Here is a 16,246-nt window from a genome sequence, read left to right as displayed (position 1 = left end):
GCTGCTCGTTTCGCATTCACTTTATGGATCATTTCCTCAAGGAATATTAATTAGTTGAACATGAATAAAGATATATTTTAACTGTAATGGCTACATATTTGAAACTACTAATTGGCAAGTTTTGATTTTGTTAAGTCATAATATATGGTATGCTATGAAAGGGTTAACGTTTCTATGAACAACGAACTTTAACCTTGAGGTAAATACCATCTTCATAATATATTGTTAAATTCTATTAGCATCGACTTGGCTTTTAAGTCAGAGACGAAAGTGTTTTTTTTTTATTTTTCTCCAAAATGTGTTTAGACGAAATTCTAAATTTTTTGACGTTGGATGGCGACCCCTTCTGAAGAGACGGTTCATTCACTGGCGTATTGGCAATTTTTGGCTGGCGGGTTGTCGGGCTTCATCGAGATTATCTGCTTTCATCCCCTCGATGTGGTTAAGACCCGGATGCAGATACAGGGTGCCCATCCATTTGGCGGCGAGGTTGTTTACACCTGTCCTCTGGATGCCATCGTCAAAATATATCGCTACGAGGGGTTGTTTTCCCTGTGGAAAGGTATTGTTCCCCCGATCTGCGTGGAAACTCCAAAGAGGGGCGGCAAGTTTTTGATGTACGAGAGCTTTAAGCCCTACTTCCAGTTTGGAGCCCCTAAACCAACTCCGCTGACCCACGCCATGGCCGGTTCGATGGCCGCAATTCTGGAGTCCTTTATCGTCAATCCCTTTGAGGTAGTCAAGATCACTCAGCAGGCTCATCGGGAGAAGCACCTGAAAACACTGTCGGTCGTTAAGTACATCATCAAGCATGATGGCTATGGCATCAAGGGATTGTATCGGGGTATCACTGCACTAGTGGCTCGAAATGCCGTCTTTCACTTTGGATTCTTTGGTTTTTACAATGCGCTCAAAGACATTGTTCCAAGCCCGGAGGATAAGACATATAACATCCTGCGAAAGATCATCATAGCTGGGTTGGCCAGTTCCCTGGCTTGCGTGATGAGTGTTACGTTGGATATGGCCAAGTGCAGGATTCAAGGACCCCAGCCAGTGAAGGGCGAGGTGAAGTACCAGTGGACCATAAGCACGATTAAAACAACCTTCAAGGAGGAGGGTTTTCGATCGTTGTTCAAGGGTCTGGGGGCGATGATCCTGCGTGTCGGCCCTGGTGGGGCCATGCTCCTGGTGACCTACGAGTATTTATTTGAGTTCCTTAAAAGCCAAAATATTTGATGTATATTTTTTTAACAAGCTTTATCTAAATCAACATAATATCACTTTCCCAAAACAAACCATTGATAGCTCTAAATTAACTGTTATTAATTGATATAATTAAGTGTTGAAATACATTAAACATATCATTTAAATTAACACCTTAATATCTCCCATTATTTTTCCACCCCAAATTTCACAAATTATGCATAGCTTAAATACATATTCTGTTTACATTTCCGTTCAAAATAGCAGCGCCACCCAAACTATATAAATTCATCTTCGCCACTCGAAAAAGTCCCTTTAATAGCTTGTGTAATGTTTTTGTTACAGTTTCAGTTTCAACTTCCGTTTCCGTTTCGGGACTTCACCCACACAGACATAAACACACACACACATACAGAAACTTGACCGCAGACCGCAGCTCAGCATGTTTTACACTTTACACTTAATTGTTTAGCACGACAACAACAGAAATACCGAAAACAGCAACTAGAACGGCATCAACAAGACCGACAATTATAAGCCAGCCATAACAACAATTACAATTACACGGAGCACTTACACTTACACTTACACTTACAGGGGGAATTATAATTAATTTATGCCGGGTGCTGCGCAAGTGTTTGCTCGGACGCCTCTAAGTGAACTACTGACTTGGTATTCTTCCTAATTTCCCACAGTTTTTGCGCTCCCCTGTTTTTTCGGTTTCATTCCACTTGACACTCGCACCTAATTGCACGGTAATTGAAGGGTCCTGCAGGACGAACGGAATGGCAATTAAGAGCCATTACGGTGAGCAAAGTGGAGCAAGTGGAGCAGAGGCGAAAGGATTCTGCATTATCATATCTAAAATCAAGACCCAATTAACCCGCTTAATGCCTGTAATTCCTATAAATCAAAGTTGAATGCCTGGCAAATTTTGGGTGGCTGCAAATCAACATTTGTTGCTATCAATCAAATTTTGAGGCCGAAGAGGAAGTTTTCCTCATCGCAAAGAACAGAAGGTTGGGGGTCATCAAATACAGTTTCATGCTTAATTAGTTTTAATGCGTAATAAGCATATTTCGGCTGAATTAGCCAAAAACATCAAGCGTAACTGCGATTGCAACGACATCACACAGCCCAAACATTCAATTGTAATACCAATTTGGGCCTTAAAGTATGCTGTGCACATTTTCAATTATTCATAGCCGAAATTGCAAATGCGTAATGAAATGAAATCAAAAGCAGAATTTCCGATATGTGCAGTCCAATTCCGATTCCTCCCGCCGCCCACAAGCCCCAACCCATTCGTTTTCGTCCCCAATGGAGTGGAAATGCCCTTGAGCCGTTTGCCATGTTCATGTCGACGTCATTTTCCATGGTATAGTAATTACACTAATCTATATTTCGAGTATCTGTGTGTGTCCCTCTGAGCATGTGAATGTGTGTGGGTGTGTGCGTGTGTGTTTGCCTATGTAAATGCATTTGAAATTGACCCTGGAGACATTTTCGTTGGCCGGAAAATGCATTCCAAAACGCATTCATTGTTTTGTACCCTTGTTGTTTGCTTTTTGTTACTCAGCCTGTTTAATTGTTTGCCAGCTTCAAGTGTTTCTAGCTTGTTGGCAATTTGTCAAGCGGTTTAAAATTTATCGTATGTGTCGGGTTAAGAATATCAGGGTCCTCGCCGTCCGTCCGTCCGTCCATATCAGCGTTGCTCATAACTCTTTTTACAATATAATTTTTATGCAGCTGTGCGCAGTCAACGAGTCCACTTGCGTCTGCTTTGACTTCTCCACGATTAATGACCTCACTCCCGTTTCGTGCAGCCTGCTTTGTCTCTTCTCAATTTTTGGCATTTCCTTTTCATTATATAGTTTTCCCTTTCTAACCAAGCAGCGCAAGTGGCCACGTTCAGCAACAGCTCTATCGCTCTCGTTTTTGCAAAGTCCTAGATAATTCATCTATTCATCCTCACACATTGACAATAAATAGGAACACGCATAATAGCAAAGGGAACATGGAGAAGAAGTAAACGGCGACTAAACGCATTCATTATTTTCGCCACGTGTTCATAAATAGGAACACGCATAATAGCAAAGGGAACTTGGAGAAGAAGTAAACAGCGACTACACGCATACTCATTATTTTCGCCACGACACGGCCATTCTGACATTTACACGTCCTCGTGTAAGCTTTTGATACCGAGATACCAAGATATCAAGATCACATACTTTCATCACTATTCAATAACATTTAATTTCCATAGTTTGACTTTATTAGGTGTATTTCTTAAATCTTAATTCTGTGAAGAAACAAAACAGCTTTTTTTTTCATGGTTGCTGGGATAACTTATTCTATTTTCATATTCAGTTCCATTGATCAGTAATACATCAGCTTACAAATTATCTTAACATTATCATTTATCGATTTCTATATATCGATCTTCCGCCAGTTCACACACACTTAATTATTAATTCAATCCAAACTCATCGTCTCTCCTGGACGGATAACTCACAATTCATCGTCTCACCTGACGGATAACTCACAATTCATCGTCTCACCTAGACGGATAACTCACAATTCATCGTCTCACCTAGACGGATATCTCTCGTTCACAAAAGAACTCATTGGCGGGCTTTTCTTTTCATTCAACTGTTTCTATATTTCAGCTATTGCTCTACATTCTCGTTTAACTCATTCGGGATTTCTGCATCCGGCATTTTACGTATATCTTCATGGCAATACTTGAACGATCGGTTACTCGTCAACGACTTTAGTGTATACCTGTCACCCTCTAATACTTCAGTTACCAAAAACGGTCCTCTGAATTTCGGATCTAACTTAGTTTGGTGTCTTTCTTCATTCCTCAATAGCACATAGTCACCTACGTGGTGTTTGTCAACGGCTGCCCTACTGCTATCAAATCGGGATTTGTCGTAAGACGCTAAGGATTTCATATTTTCTGTCGCATGAGCTCTAACAGTTGCCAAATCTATTTCACATTCGGTCTCACATGGGGGAACTAATCCAAGGGGTCGAGCCTGTTTACCAATTAACATTTCTAACGGACTTGCCTCAGTGGCACGAGAAATTGTACAATTCAGTGCAAGTTGGACTTCGCCAAGTGCGTCCTGCCACGACCGTTGACTTGATTCTACCACTGACAACAAATTTTTCAGTGTTTCCATCACCCGTTCCACTTGCCCATTTGCACGGCTCATTCCCGTAGCAATCAAGTGAAGTTCAACTTTCTGCGATACGCAAAACTCGGAAAACTTAGAGCTAGTAAAACATCTGCCCTGGTCGGCGATGATGCGATCTGGTACTCCAAATAAGGATATAGAAGATTTCATAGCATTAACACAGCTTTCGGCATCTATCTTTAAGGTGTGATACAGATAAACAAACTTTGTATAGGCATCGATCTGAACAATGACATACTCTTTCAAATCGCTCTTGCCGCTTAATTTACCCGTTATATCTATGTGGATGGTGTGCCACGGTATACTTGTCTTCGGAATGGAATGAAGTTCCGCCTGAACCTTCCCGGAAGATGATTTCACTGATCTACAAGTTATGCAGTTTGAAACAAATTTTCGAACATACTTGTTCATTTTAGCGAACCAATAATACTGGTACACTTTATCAAGTGTCTTTTGCCACCCTAAATGCATTATCGACTCGTGTACCTGGTTAATTACTGACCACTTGAAAGCTCTGGGTACAACTGGTAAATAACTTGTTCTACCTCGTCTTTGGACCTTGCGATATAATACACCTTTTCGCAAATCATACGTTTTGGCCAAATTTTCAGCCAATTCATCTGACTCCAATTTGTTAACTATTTCTATTATCTCAAGGTCTAACCGTTGCTCAGCAAGAAGCCAAGTACTTGAAATTTCAGACAGATTTACTCGTTTTTCGGGAATCTTGTTTATTGACAAAATGTGTTCGGGTGATAAAGGATTTCTTGATAGGAAATCCACATGAGCCATACGCTTACCCTCTCTATATTGAATTTCGAAATTAAACGATTGTAAGTAGGCCCACCAGCGGTGAACTCTGGGTGTTAAATCTATTTTTGTGCGAGAAGCTTTTAATGAATTGCAGTCTGTATAGACAACGAACTCACGGCCAATTAGGTAATGGCGAAAATGTTTAACGGCTTTTACCACTGCCAAGGTTTCCAGCTCGTAGGAGTGATATCTAGATTCAACAGAGGTAGTTGTTTTGCTGAAGTATTCGATTACATGGGGCTTACTTTCTATACGGTGCAAAAGTATCGCTCCATATCCACAGGCACTTGCATCAGTGTGCAACTCAATAGGATATTGCGGGTCGAAGATTACCAGAACAGGTTCATTTGTGAGGATCGTCACAACTTTAAGTCTGATCTCTTCCAGCTCAGCGCTCCATGTAATCTTGCCGCTACCAGAGGAAAGTGAATACAATGGTTTCATAAGTTGGGAGAATCCAGGCACGAATTTGCGAAAGTAAGAGGCCAAGCCAATGAATTGTCTAACGCCGGAGACAGTTTGAGGAGGAGGCAAGGAGCTTAATGAAGCTATCTTTCGCACATTCGGACGAATTTCTCCAGCTCGCACTTCATAGCCCAAATACTGAACCGTTGTTTTGAGAAAACTGCATTTAGAAAGGTTAAAGGTAAAACCAGCCTTTGTAAGAACATTCAAAACAGTTTTTAACCTTTCCAAAGCCAATTCCTTGGTTGGCGATACTACCATTATGTCGTCCATGTAAACGATTACAAAAGAGTTAGCAAGGTCACCAAGTGCATTTATGACTGCGCGCTGGAAAACAGATGGCGCATCTTTGAGGCCAAAAGGCATTGTAAGAAATTCAAATTGGCCGTCTGGGGTCACAAATGCAGTATATTCCACGGATTCAGGGTGAATCGGGATTTGGTGGAAACCACTTGCCATATCCAGGCATGTGAAATAATTTGCTCCGCGAAGTCTAGCAATTTGATCGCTGATAAGCGGCAAGGGGTATTTATCCGAAATCGTGTTCGAGTTTAGCTCTCTAAAATCAACACATAGACGGTCGGTTCCGTTCTTCTTTTTGACGAGCAACATGGGGCTAGCAAAGGGAGAGCAACTTGGGCGAACAATATTACATCTTATCAATTCGCTCACCTGCATTCGCACTACTTCTCTCTCTTCGGGGCTAAGTCTATAAGGTCGGCGCTGAACAGTTTTAGTTGGATCAATCAAACGGATTTTCATTTCGCCTGTATTTACTCGAGTATGAGGTATCCCGTTGGTAAATGAAGTCGAGTGCTTTTCAAGTAACTCAATTAATTGAGCTTTCTCATTGTCGACTAATTCGGTGTCAATATCGGACAAAGTAAACGATCGCTCAGTAACGGAACAATTATTAACAGTTTTTGATTTTACAACTTTAAAATTATCGGATGTCAAAATTACATAAAAGCCTTGTTTAAGTATTTCTCGCCCTATCAGAATATCATTCCTCATTTGCTCGTTCGGGACTACATGAAATAATATTTCCATAATATTTTCGTTTATAGTGACTTCACTCAAGATTTGCAATGTACTGCACACACTGCCACCACCAATGCCTTTTATCATTACAGTATTGTTTATACGTTTACCAGATAACTTATTGCTAATGTCGTCTTTAATAAGGGAGCACTCTGCACCGGAATCGAAACAAATTGGATAGATCTCACCTCGTTGATGCAAGCTTCCCTTTGGCTCAATCACACAACATTGGTTAACAGTCTTCTGTTGAGTCACATCTTGTTTGGCTGCACTTCCGTTTTTCGGGCACTGGTTGGAGAAATGTCCCGGTTGGCCGCACCGATAGCACGTAACATTTGATTTTTCACGCTGCGGTTTCGCCTGTCTATCTTGTCGCATTTTACTTCGGCATTCAGCAATTCGATGTCCCGGCTTTGAACAGAAGTGGCATACAACTGGCGATGCCTTACGGTTCTTCTGGTCAGGTCCAAGGTTGTCATCTCGAGCATGTCGCTTCTTGTCGAACGTAAACGCTTTTAACTCCGCCTGTAGCTTACTTCTGGTACGCACATTGGATGTGAAGAGGACGCGCTGCAAACGACTGTCAATGTTTGCCATATGCGCAAGAACAGTTGTAACGGCAATTTCTTCTATTTCCATATTCCGCCACTTTGTAGTCAGCGTCGTCACCAGCCGACTCGCATACACCGCGTAACATTCATCGGCAGTCGGGCGGCTGTTGAGTAAATTTAAAAACGTAGCGGCCGGCGTCTCTTCGGTTTCAAAGCGCTGCAGAAATAATTCCTGGAACTCTTGCCAAGTCATACCCTGGTACGAGATTTGTGTTAGCCACTGAGATGCAGTTCCTTCCATGCAGTTACTTAGTGCGATGATCAATTTACTTCCTTTAAGGGGGTGCTCAGTTAGAATTATATCGGTTGTTGAACACCACTTTGCTGCCTCTACGCATGCAGCATCAGGGTTAAATTTGGGTAGCTTAACATCATAACTAGGTTGCTGCTCACGTGCCGGCGTCACTTGCATGATTTTTACAAGTTCAGCAAAATTCCGATTTTGCATTTCCACTACTGCACGCCACTGATCCTCAGAAAATGCAGGGTGTGGCACAGATCCCACTTCTGATGTCGGGTTAAGAATATCAGGGTCCTCGCCGTCCGTCCGTCCGTCCATATCAGCGTTGCTCATAACTCTTTTTACAATATAATTTTTATGCAGCTGTGCGCAGTCAACGAGTCCACTTGCGTCTGCTTTGACTTCTCCACGATTAATGACCTCACTCCCGTTTCGTGCAGCCTGCTTTGTCTCTTCTCAATTTTTGGCATTTCCTTTTCATTATATAGTTTTCCCTTTCTAACCAAGCAGCGCAAGTGGCCACGTTCAGCAACAGCTCTATCGCTCTCGTTTTTGCAAAGTCCTAGATAATTCATCTATTCATCCTCACACATTGACAATAAATAGGAACACGCATAATAGCAAAGGGAACATGGAGAAGAAGTAAACGGCGACTAAACGCATTCATTATTTTCGCCACGTGTTCATAAATAGGAACACGCATAATAGCAAAGGGAACTTGGAGAAGAAGTAAACAGCGACTACACGCATACTCATTATTTTCGCCACGACATATGCTTATAGTGGGCAAATTTAAATGATGGTTTTCGAAAATGCCTCATTAATTGAGTGAAACATGGCGCAGTTGGTAATTTATAGTGTGCTTACATACGGAACAACTAACTAATTTGATTATATCGCCAGTGAAGCCATTCAAAATAAAAGCCACTAACATAATATTGCCAACGAGGGATCATCAACTTTTTCACTCAGTTGCTCAATCAATTGCTAAACAAATTTTGCTTTTGAAAAATTTCGAAAAACAAATTGAATTAACACAGAAGTGCACAATACAATTTAATTGCACTGGCCAGAGAGTTGGCTGCGTTTGCCTCACTCCGCTGGTCAGGTCTAGTCAATAAAATATGAATTATTTGAAATATTTAAACGTCCCAAATAAATCAAATGCCAACACTCAACACCATCAAAGCCAGAGAAGGCAAAATTTACAAGTATTTTTTCGTGTTGCCGAATTGTGTGTTGCCTGCCACAAAAATTTTCCAACTGAGGATAATATTTTTTTATTTATCAGGAAACAGCAAAAATTTGTGTTGCCGTTGTGGTTGTCTAAATAAATTTTTTATTGACCATGGTTAACGCTCCACTGGCCAATAACCAGAGACAGGCTAAGGGGGCGGGAAGTGGGCGTGGAAAAGGCAAAAACCACTGGAGAATGCCAAATTGTGGGGCTTTCCAGGGAGGACTGCAGGGAGGTGCGAAGGAGTGCTCAAAGTTCTGGCTTCCCACACAAACGCCTCAAAGCATGCCACAAGTTATTTCACAGCCCAGCTCACTCACACAACAGGCATTCAAGTGTGTGCGTGGCTGAGTCTGTGTGTGTGATTGTGTTTGTGTGTGTGTGTTGTGTGCGAACGAATAAATGTATGAATGAATGAATGAAATGCTCAAATTACACATGTTATACAATTGTTGGCAGAAAATATGATTATGCTCCGGGGGAAAAAGGCCAGCAAAATCCCGAGCACGCTCAACAAAATTTTGAAATGTCTAAACGTGGGTTTTGTGTGCCTTCTTGGAGGTGTTAATCTGGAAAATGGAGAACGACTCTATTTTAATACCCTTCTGACATATACAGCTTACTACATTCGGTACATAAATATTAAATGTTAAATTTCAAAAAAGAGAAAAACCAAACCAAACACGTGTTGATTAAGTTATAGTTTTATAAATAGTTTCGTCTTTTTTGTTCCTAGGACATTCGGCATTCGCTCATCTCTTTAACAATCACATTCCATAAATTCATAACACGTCTCCCAGTTACCTTATTTCGCCTAGCTATCGACTGTTCGTTCGGATTTTATCCTTCTTGACTGGCTTTTATTCTGGCATTTTACGTGTCTCATGTGCGCTCATTTTCAACTTTAAAGCAGCCGAAGGATCGAGACAGAGGGCTGGTTGAAAATGAAATGAAATTAATATGAAGTTTGACTTAACGCCTCATAAATCATTGTCCAATTTTCAGACGACAACGATACGGGGACAGGGGACACTGGACTCGGAACTCGGGATTCAGGATTCGTAACTCTGAACCAGAGTGCCGGAGAAAATACGGGCCATCCTGCGGTGGCATCGCTGTCCTGCTGACGTTGTAACACAAACACACTTAAAATGATTGAAATATATGTAGAGTCGCACACATATATGCGTAACATGGCACGACATTGCCTCATATATAGTACACATCCCGACTATATATTGGCTGGCTAGCGTCCTAGACGGGCGAAGACTGAAGACTTCCTCATTACACGCTTGTCACGTGCACATTTAACGTTCCGTTGCACACACACATCCACATAATTATACGCACACACAGGCAGGACCACCAACACCAAGACATGACAGTCATTCATATTAATATTGTTGGTCAAAAAAAAAATAACAAGAAAAAACAAGGACACGCAGAAACGACTCTTTAGACGCTAGAATGTCAGTCTTGCATACCAATTTTAACATTTTAAAGGTCTCCTTAAAAGTTACAATTTAAAATACCTCATATTTATAACGCTCCTTGTAACATTGTGCACATTTATGAAATATCAATATATTTCTTAAAATCTAGATAGTTTTAACCAGTTTCAATAACAAACTATTAAAATTTAGAAGCTTAAACTGCTCGGCCAATAAAACAAAACTCAAGTCTCTGTGAACAACTTTTCGCCATGGAAAAACAAACTGTTGAAAAGAAAAGCCAAGCAGACCATATCAAGTTCTAGTTTAGTTAGTCCAAATTTTCATTCCCACAACTGCTGGGATATGTAAATTTATCCTGTGGACAAACTGAAGAGAACAATATACAGCAGTATAAGCAATGCATGGCAAGTGTTTTTCAATTTGCTTTGCAAATTATGCAGCAAAGTGGGAACTCGAAAATGAAAGTTCCCAACCCATGAGCGAAGATATTGTTAAAGCTTAAGATTTAAGCCAAACGAAAAATTATACACAAGCACACCCTCCGAAATGGACCTAATCAAATTTTCAGTTTGGAGATTTAATTTCATTCCAAATTTCTGCACTATTTCCAATTGCAGCCGCCAACATGTTCGTGTGTAATTTAATGCCAACTAAACAGACCCAGATCCGAGCCGGGTCATTAAGCTTGGACTTGAAACGCTGACCACATGGACGGCAACCACATGACGCCGTCGCCCCACTCAGCTAAATATCCACATCCAGGCATCCACATTCGAGATAATTAAACATGCTGCGCACGTGCAGCGGCTGCTTTCAACATTTTATGCTCAAGCAAAAATGAAATAAAATGTTTGGGGCCCTGCGGGGGAAGCCCAGAGGATTGGGGCATACGAGTAGAAGGGTGGGGACTCATGTCTGGCTCTGTGTTCCACAAATTGAACCGCAAGTAGACGGAGCAACTGCTGACCAACAACAGCAACAATTTTATATATATTAATTAAAAGGAATTTTACGCGCTAATGAAATAAAATGTGAAAGTGTGCGAAGGGAAGTTTAATAAGGATATGTGTGTGAGTGTATGTGTGGGTGTCTGTCGACTGGCGCATATGCAATGAAAAAGAATTCCACAATTTAATTTGGCAAGAAATTAATGCACACAAAAAGAGATGCACGTTACACATACGCCCCGTGGAACACGTAATTTTAACGCAATCTCAAGATCCAAAGGAGCGTAGTCCTTGCGGCGGTCTGGCAGTTCCAACAGCAGTTGCCGAGGAACTGAAAGAGTGTTAAGCTGGCTAAAACAGTTCGGCTGGAACACTGCAACAAGTTGCATGTGAAACAGGTTTGATCGAACCACTGTTAAAGTGGGCGGTATCTGCAAATGTTATCGGTACTGTTAACGTAATGATGTGTGGCCATTGGTAATTGAATATGTGCGGAGTTCAGGGCAGCAAAAATTAATGGCAGACCCACAAACACTCACTCATCTTTCGATGCAGCTTCCCATTCATTATAATTAAGGAAATAATTTTATTTTTGTATTTGGCGATGCATTTGGACAGCTACCTAAAAGCAATCCGAGCTCCCATTCGCAAACACTCTCATTCAAGCCATATCCCTTTCCATCTGCCTTCGATTGCTGACCCATATCCTGCGGTTCTCTCAACATTGTCTGACAAATATTGTGACAGCTGTCACCGAAAGCGAAAGTGACAGGCCACTGACCCGCACTTCCGGTTTGCTGTGGACTTTCCTGCTTCCCGCCTCCCTGCACAACTGTACCTCGATTCGCGCAGGGATTCACGTTGACGCATCTTTATAATTGAAAATTAATAGTCGCTAGTTGCTTGTTTATGCATTCTCCGGCGACCAACAGCCTCTTTTTCTGGCTTGCATTCCGCTGGTATCCATTCCGCATTTTCGGTGGCCATGATGGAATGATGGGTGTGGGTAGCAACCATGGCCATTCCCGGAGAGTGGACACGCGTTCAGGCAAACAATACCAATTACCAGGCGCGTAACGGTGCGGCACTGGATATGTGCCAGGTTGGAGGATATGAGGATATGAGAGCCCATACGTGTGTGTGAGCACTTCCTGGCTGCCCTCACATATTCATATAGATATATATGCATGTGGGTGAGCGGGGCGTATGGGTGTGTCAGCCATGGCCAATGCAGATGTCTGCTTGTGTTTGTTTTTTGCTGTTTGTTCGTTTAACTGACATTCGTCCAGTGTTATTCCTCCCCCCACCGCTTCACCACTTTTTGGGTTTTTTGTTTGGAGTCACTGCCTGACCGAGAAGCCATTGTACAATTTTAATTGGCGTTTCAGTTATTGAAATGTTGCACCCAGATCGATTTATATATGCCCTATGCATCGCAGTATCGCGAAAAAGTTAAAAGGGCAACGCAAGAAAATCGCATAATCTTATATTAAATGAACATTCTGTAACAATATTTTTTTATATTTTCCAGTCAAATATCCTAAAAGATGCTCTTTATTTATTAGTAAATTCTATATGAAATGAAACGGGTTTTTATAAAAGCATAAAGTAAAATTGCTCAATTAGTAAGTGTATTCAAGTTTCACCGTTCCAAAAAAAAGTGTCCTTCACTGTTTTCCAGGATATTAACAGTCAATAATGTCAGGTTTTTGTCGAACATATGCGGCAGCGATTTTTCATTGTCGCCTCCAATAAAATCTGTTTTTCTCTCAGTCTATCTTAATATTTTAATTTTTCCTGCATTTCACTTTTAATACGGTTAAATGCTGCTAAAGAAAAAACAATAACTTTATGAAGTATCACTTTTACGGGTGCAAGTAATGATTGATTTTCTGCTTCAGCGGTCATTCTGGAGAGCTTGAAACACATTTCCAGCCTAATTGAAATGCAACGGACTGCTCGTTTAAATTAAATTCTTTGGCTTTCCATATCTGTTTTGGTTTATGCTTTTCGATTTTGGTGTTAATAATAATATAAGCAGTGTTTTGCTTCAGCGATTGTTTCCTAATAACAAACACGACGCACTCTAATTCCCTGTCCCTGCGAAATCTCTCGGATTTTCTTCCAGAATCTGACAGCTCACGTTGGCGCCTCGCAAGGATTAAGTCATGCTGCTGTCATGCATAAATTCTGCAAGTTGTACAACGGGAAAGGACTCGACCTGGGTAGGAAATAGTTCCGAATTTAATGCAGTAGAGGTATTATAAAGTGGGCTTTTCAAGTCGAACAGAGAAATAAAAGAAGTTCAGTTCATAAAAGAAGAAAAACTAAATCCTTTATTAATATCAGCAGGAAAATTAATTCAATGGACAGCAAATGAAGTTAGGCCAGCCCAATTAGCAATTTATTAAACTGACTTAAGTTATTTACTAATTCGAACGAACTCAAGTGTGAAACAATTTTCTCTGTGACACATCCTTAGCACACACATGATCTGAAAATGATTAGCTTAAACTTGCCTCGGTCCTCACATCATTATTAGCATAATAATAAAGTTGTTGGGTGGACACAAAATCACCAGCATATAAGCCAAATATCTTTCTAATTACTTACAAACAAGTCCCAAACCAGAAGCCAGCCCAAAAACGAGGCTAAGCAAAAGTTACATTGGACAGATAGAAACACCAAGCCATTTGCTAATCTCTCAACAAAACCCCAAATCCAATCCTTTCGCAGCTCGTTATAGTACTTTGTACGACAATGTGATAAACGTTTTAGGCAAATATTACAATAATAATTCTCAAATACTTTCGAGGAGTTTTTGGAGCCGAGGCTTTTAAGCCAGATTTTAAACCAGATTTTGTGCCACTTATTTTGTTGGTATTTTCGTTTATATTTACGAGTTCTTGGTGTTTACACATTGCAATGTGCAATGCATTGGCCGATTCACATAAATTATGAATTCTCCGAATTTATATGATGTCTATTTGTATATAACCAATTGATCATGTATGTGCGGAAAATTCTATAAATACCAAACGAATGTGTAAATTTTGTCTACTTGTATTTGGATCTGATTTATTTGTTAAATGCCGATTTTTTCGATTTATGAGCTTGCAGTGTGTTTTGTCCTTGTGCTGATTTTTGGCAACACTTTCGCTGAAAGTGCTCATGCTGTTTTTGATTGTGGGTCTTTTAAATTTAACTTTAGCTTCGAATTGTAACGCGTTTGAACAAACAATTTTTACACTGAATTCAATCAGATTGTTAAAACAATTTACTTAGCTACAATATTTATGCCGACATAATAGAATTTAAATTTCCATCTTAATCATTTGCGTAGGAAAATTAATGGGAAATGTGAATAATTCAAACAGGCCCATTTATTCATTGAAAATTAAATGCTCATGCTATCATGACATAACGCAAATCATAAAGCAATTCGAAATTTATGCAAAATATTGAATTGCTTATTTGGTCTTTAATATCAGCATGTCAAAATTTAATTCAGATTGCAGCATCATTATTCAAATTGCCTGTCTTTGATTTACATACCAAAAATTCACAAAGCATCAAGCAATACCGCAGACATTTTGCGACAATTTAAAATGATAATACATACATATTTAATTTGCAGCATTTGTTCAGTAAAAACTAAATACAAAGGGAAATTGAAATATCTGTCAGGCATTCCGTGTCGAATTAAAATAATAATTTAATCGCATAGAAAGGTCCAAAACTAACAATGTAAAATTGATAAAAGTGACCAAAGAAGGAGCTGAAAAAAACCAAATTAACCGCGAATTACAAATCAATTTAAATGCACCGAACTTTTTTCCCAAAGCCAAACAATGAAACTTCTACTCGTTATTCTATTTCCGCGCAGAAGGACGAAAACTTTTAATTCAATTCCTGTCTCAGGCATGTCAATGAGTTTGTCTTTGCGGTGTGAGACAAGTTTCGGGCCTCTTTTGGCCTCTCGAATGCAACATTTTCGGTCGTCGCGAAGAATGGAAATTTGTTTGGTAAATTAAAAGTACTTAAAGTGCAAGTCAAGATCCCAGCTTCCCCCAACTAATACCACGTCCTTTGCTCCCCCGTCTCATCTGTGGCATTATGTATTCTTTTTTAAAACATGCAAAATCACGTCTATGCATCTTAATAACTTTTCGTGCTCGTGCAAACAATGCGAACGTGAAAGTTGAATAGGTTTGGCTTAGTTATCAGAGGGTTCCCGTCTTCGTTTTCGCAGGAGGAAATTTTCTGGGGTCGCGGGCAGGTTGCTCCATGGTCTCTCAATGCATAAATCAAATGTACATATTGTAGTTGAAGCTAAACTTAATTTAGTTTCCGGGAGTTCCCAACAAGTTTCGGATATCGAGGGTGGATTTGGAGCACAGATAGGGGGAAAGTAAGAATATTCCTGCGGATGTGCGGATGTTTGATTTTTGAATCTGGGTACGTTTCAAATGTAGCAGTAGCTTGTATTCAAGTATTTAAGACTATTACAGTTATTGGTTGAGGCAAGAAAGATAAAAATTGTATCATGAGTGTTGACTTTCCATTGTTAACAACTATTTTTTCTTAGTTTCAAACATTTTAATTAGCATATCTCGGGGGAATCATAAATTCTTAATCCTGCTTACCCATAGTACAACTATAGTATTGTATAGCTAGTCCCTAAACCAGCTGCCAAAACCATGGCTATAGCCATAACTTTGTTTAGCAAACACATCCATCCATTCCCATTCCGAGGCACACATGAAACAATTGAATCGAAAAGAAACCAATCAGTCAACAGGGGTATTCCCCACGTAACCCACCGAGGGCTGCAAAAAACCAGCCAAAAAAAAAAAGTAACAATACAAAAATTAATTGATGACGTGCACACACACACACATGAGCACTCACACAGCCACACAGGTGACGCACCAACACTAATTGGCAGCAGGAACAACGTGAACCACATATGCATGTATGCGAGCATATAGCCTGGAAGTCGATTCGATAACCGTGCACGATATGATGGGC

At 40.3% G+C, this 16,246-nt stretch overlaps 1 protein-coding gene across 1 annotated transcript; it reads left to right on the top strand.

Annotated features, from left to right (window-relative positions):
* Window positions 1-225: 225 nt before the first annotated feature.
* On the top strand, window positions 226-1,361 carry LOC6731598 (mitochondrial 2-oxodicarboxylate carrier). Its single transcript, XM_002078703.4, has one exon. It carries the CDS (start codon window positions 334-336, stop codon window positions 1,234-1,236), a length of 903 nt encoding a protein of 300 aa, XP_002078739.1. The 5' UTR covers window positions 226-333; the 3' UTR covers window positions 1,237-1,361.
* Window positions 1,362-16,246: the final 14,885 nt, after the last annotated feature.

The sequence above is a fragment of the Drosophila simulans genome, chromosome 2L, assembly GCF_016746395.2.
Source record: "Drosophila simulans strain w501 chromosome 2L, Prin_Dsim_3.1, whole genome shotgun sequence".
Taxonomy (NCBI): Eukaryota; Metazoa; Arthropoda; class Insecta; order Diptera; family Drosophilidae; genus Drosophila; species Drosophila simulans.
The sequence above is the reverse complement of the archived record's forward strand: the minus strand, read 5'-3'. Positions and strand labels throughout refer to the sequence as shown.

Coding starts and splice junctions, on each gene's coding strand:
- LOC6731598 (XM_002078703.4), top strand. CDS start 334: ATGGCGACCCCTTCTGAAGAGACGGTTCATTCACTGGCGTATTGGCAA.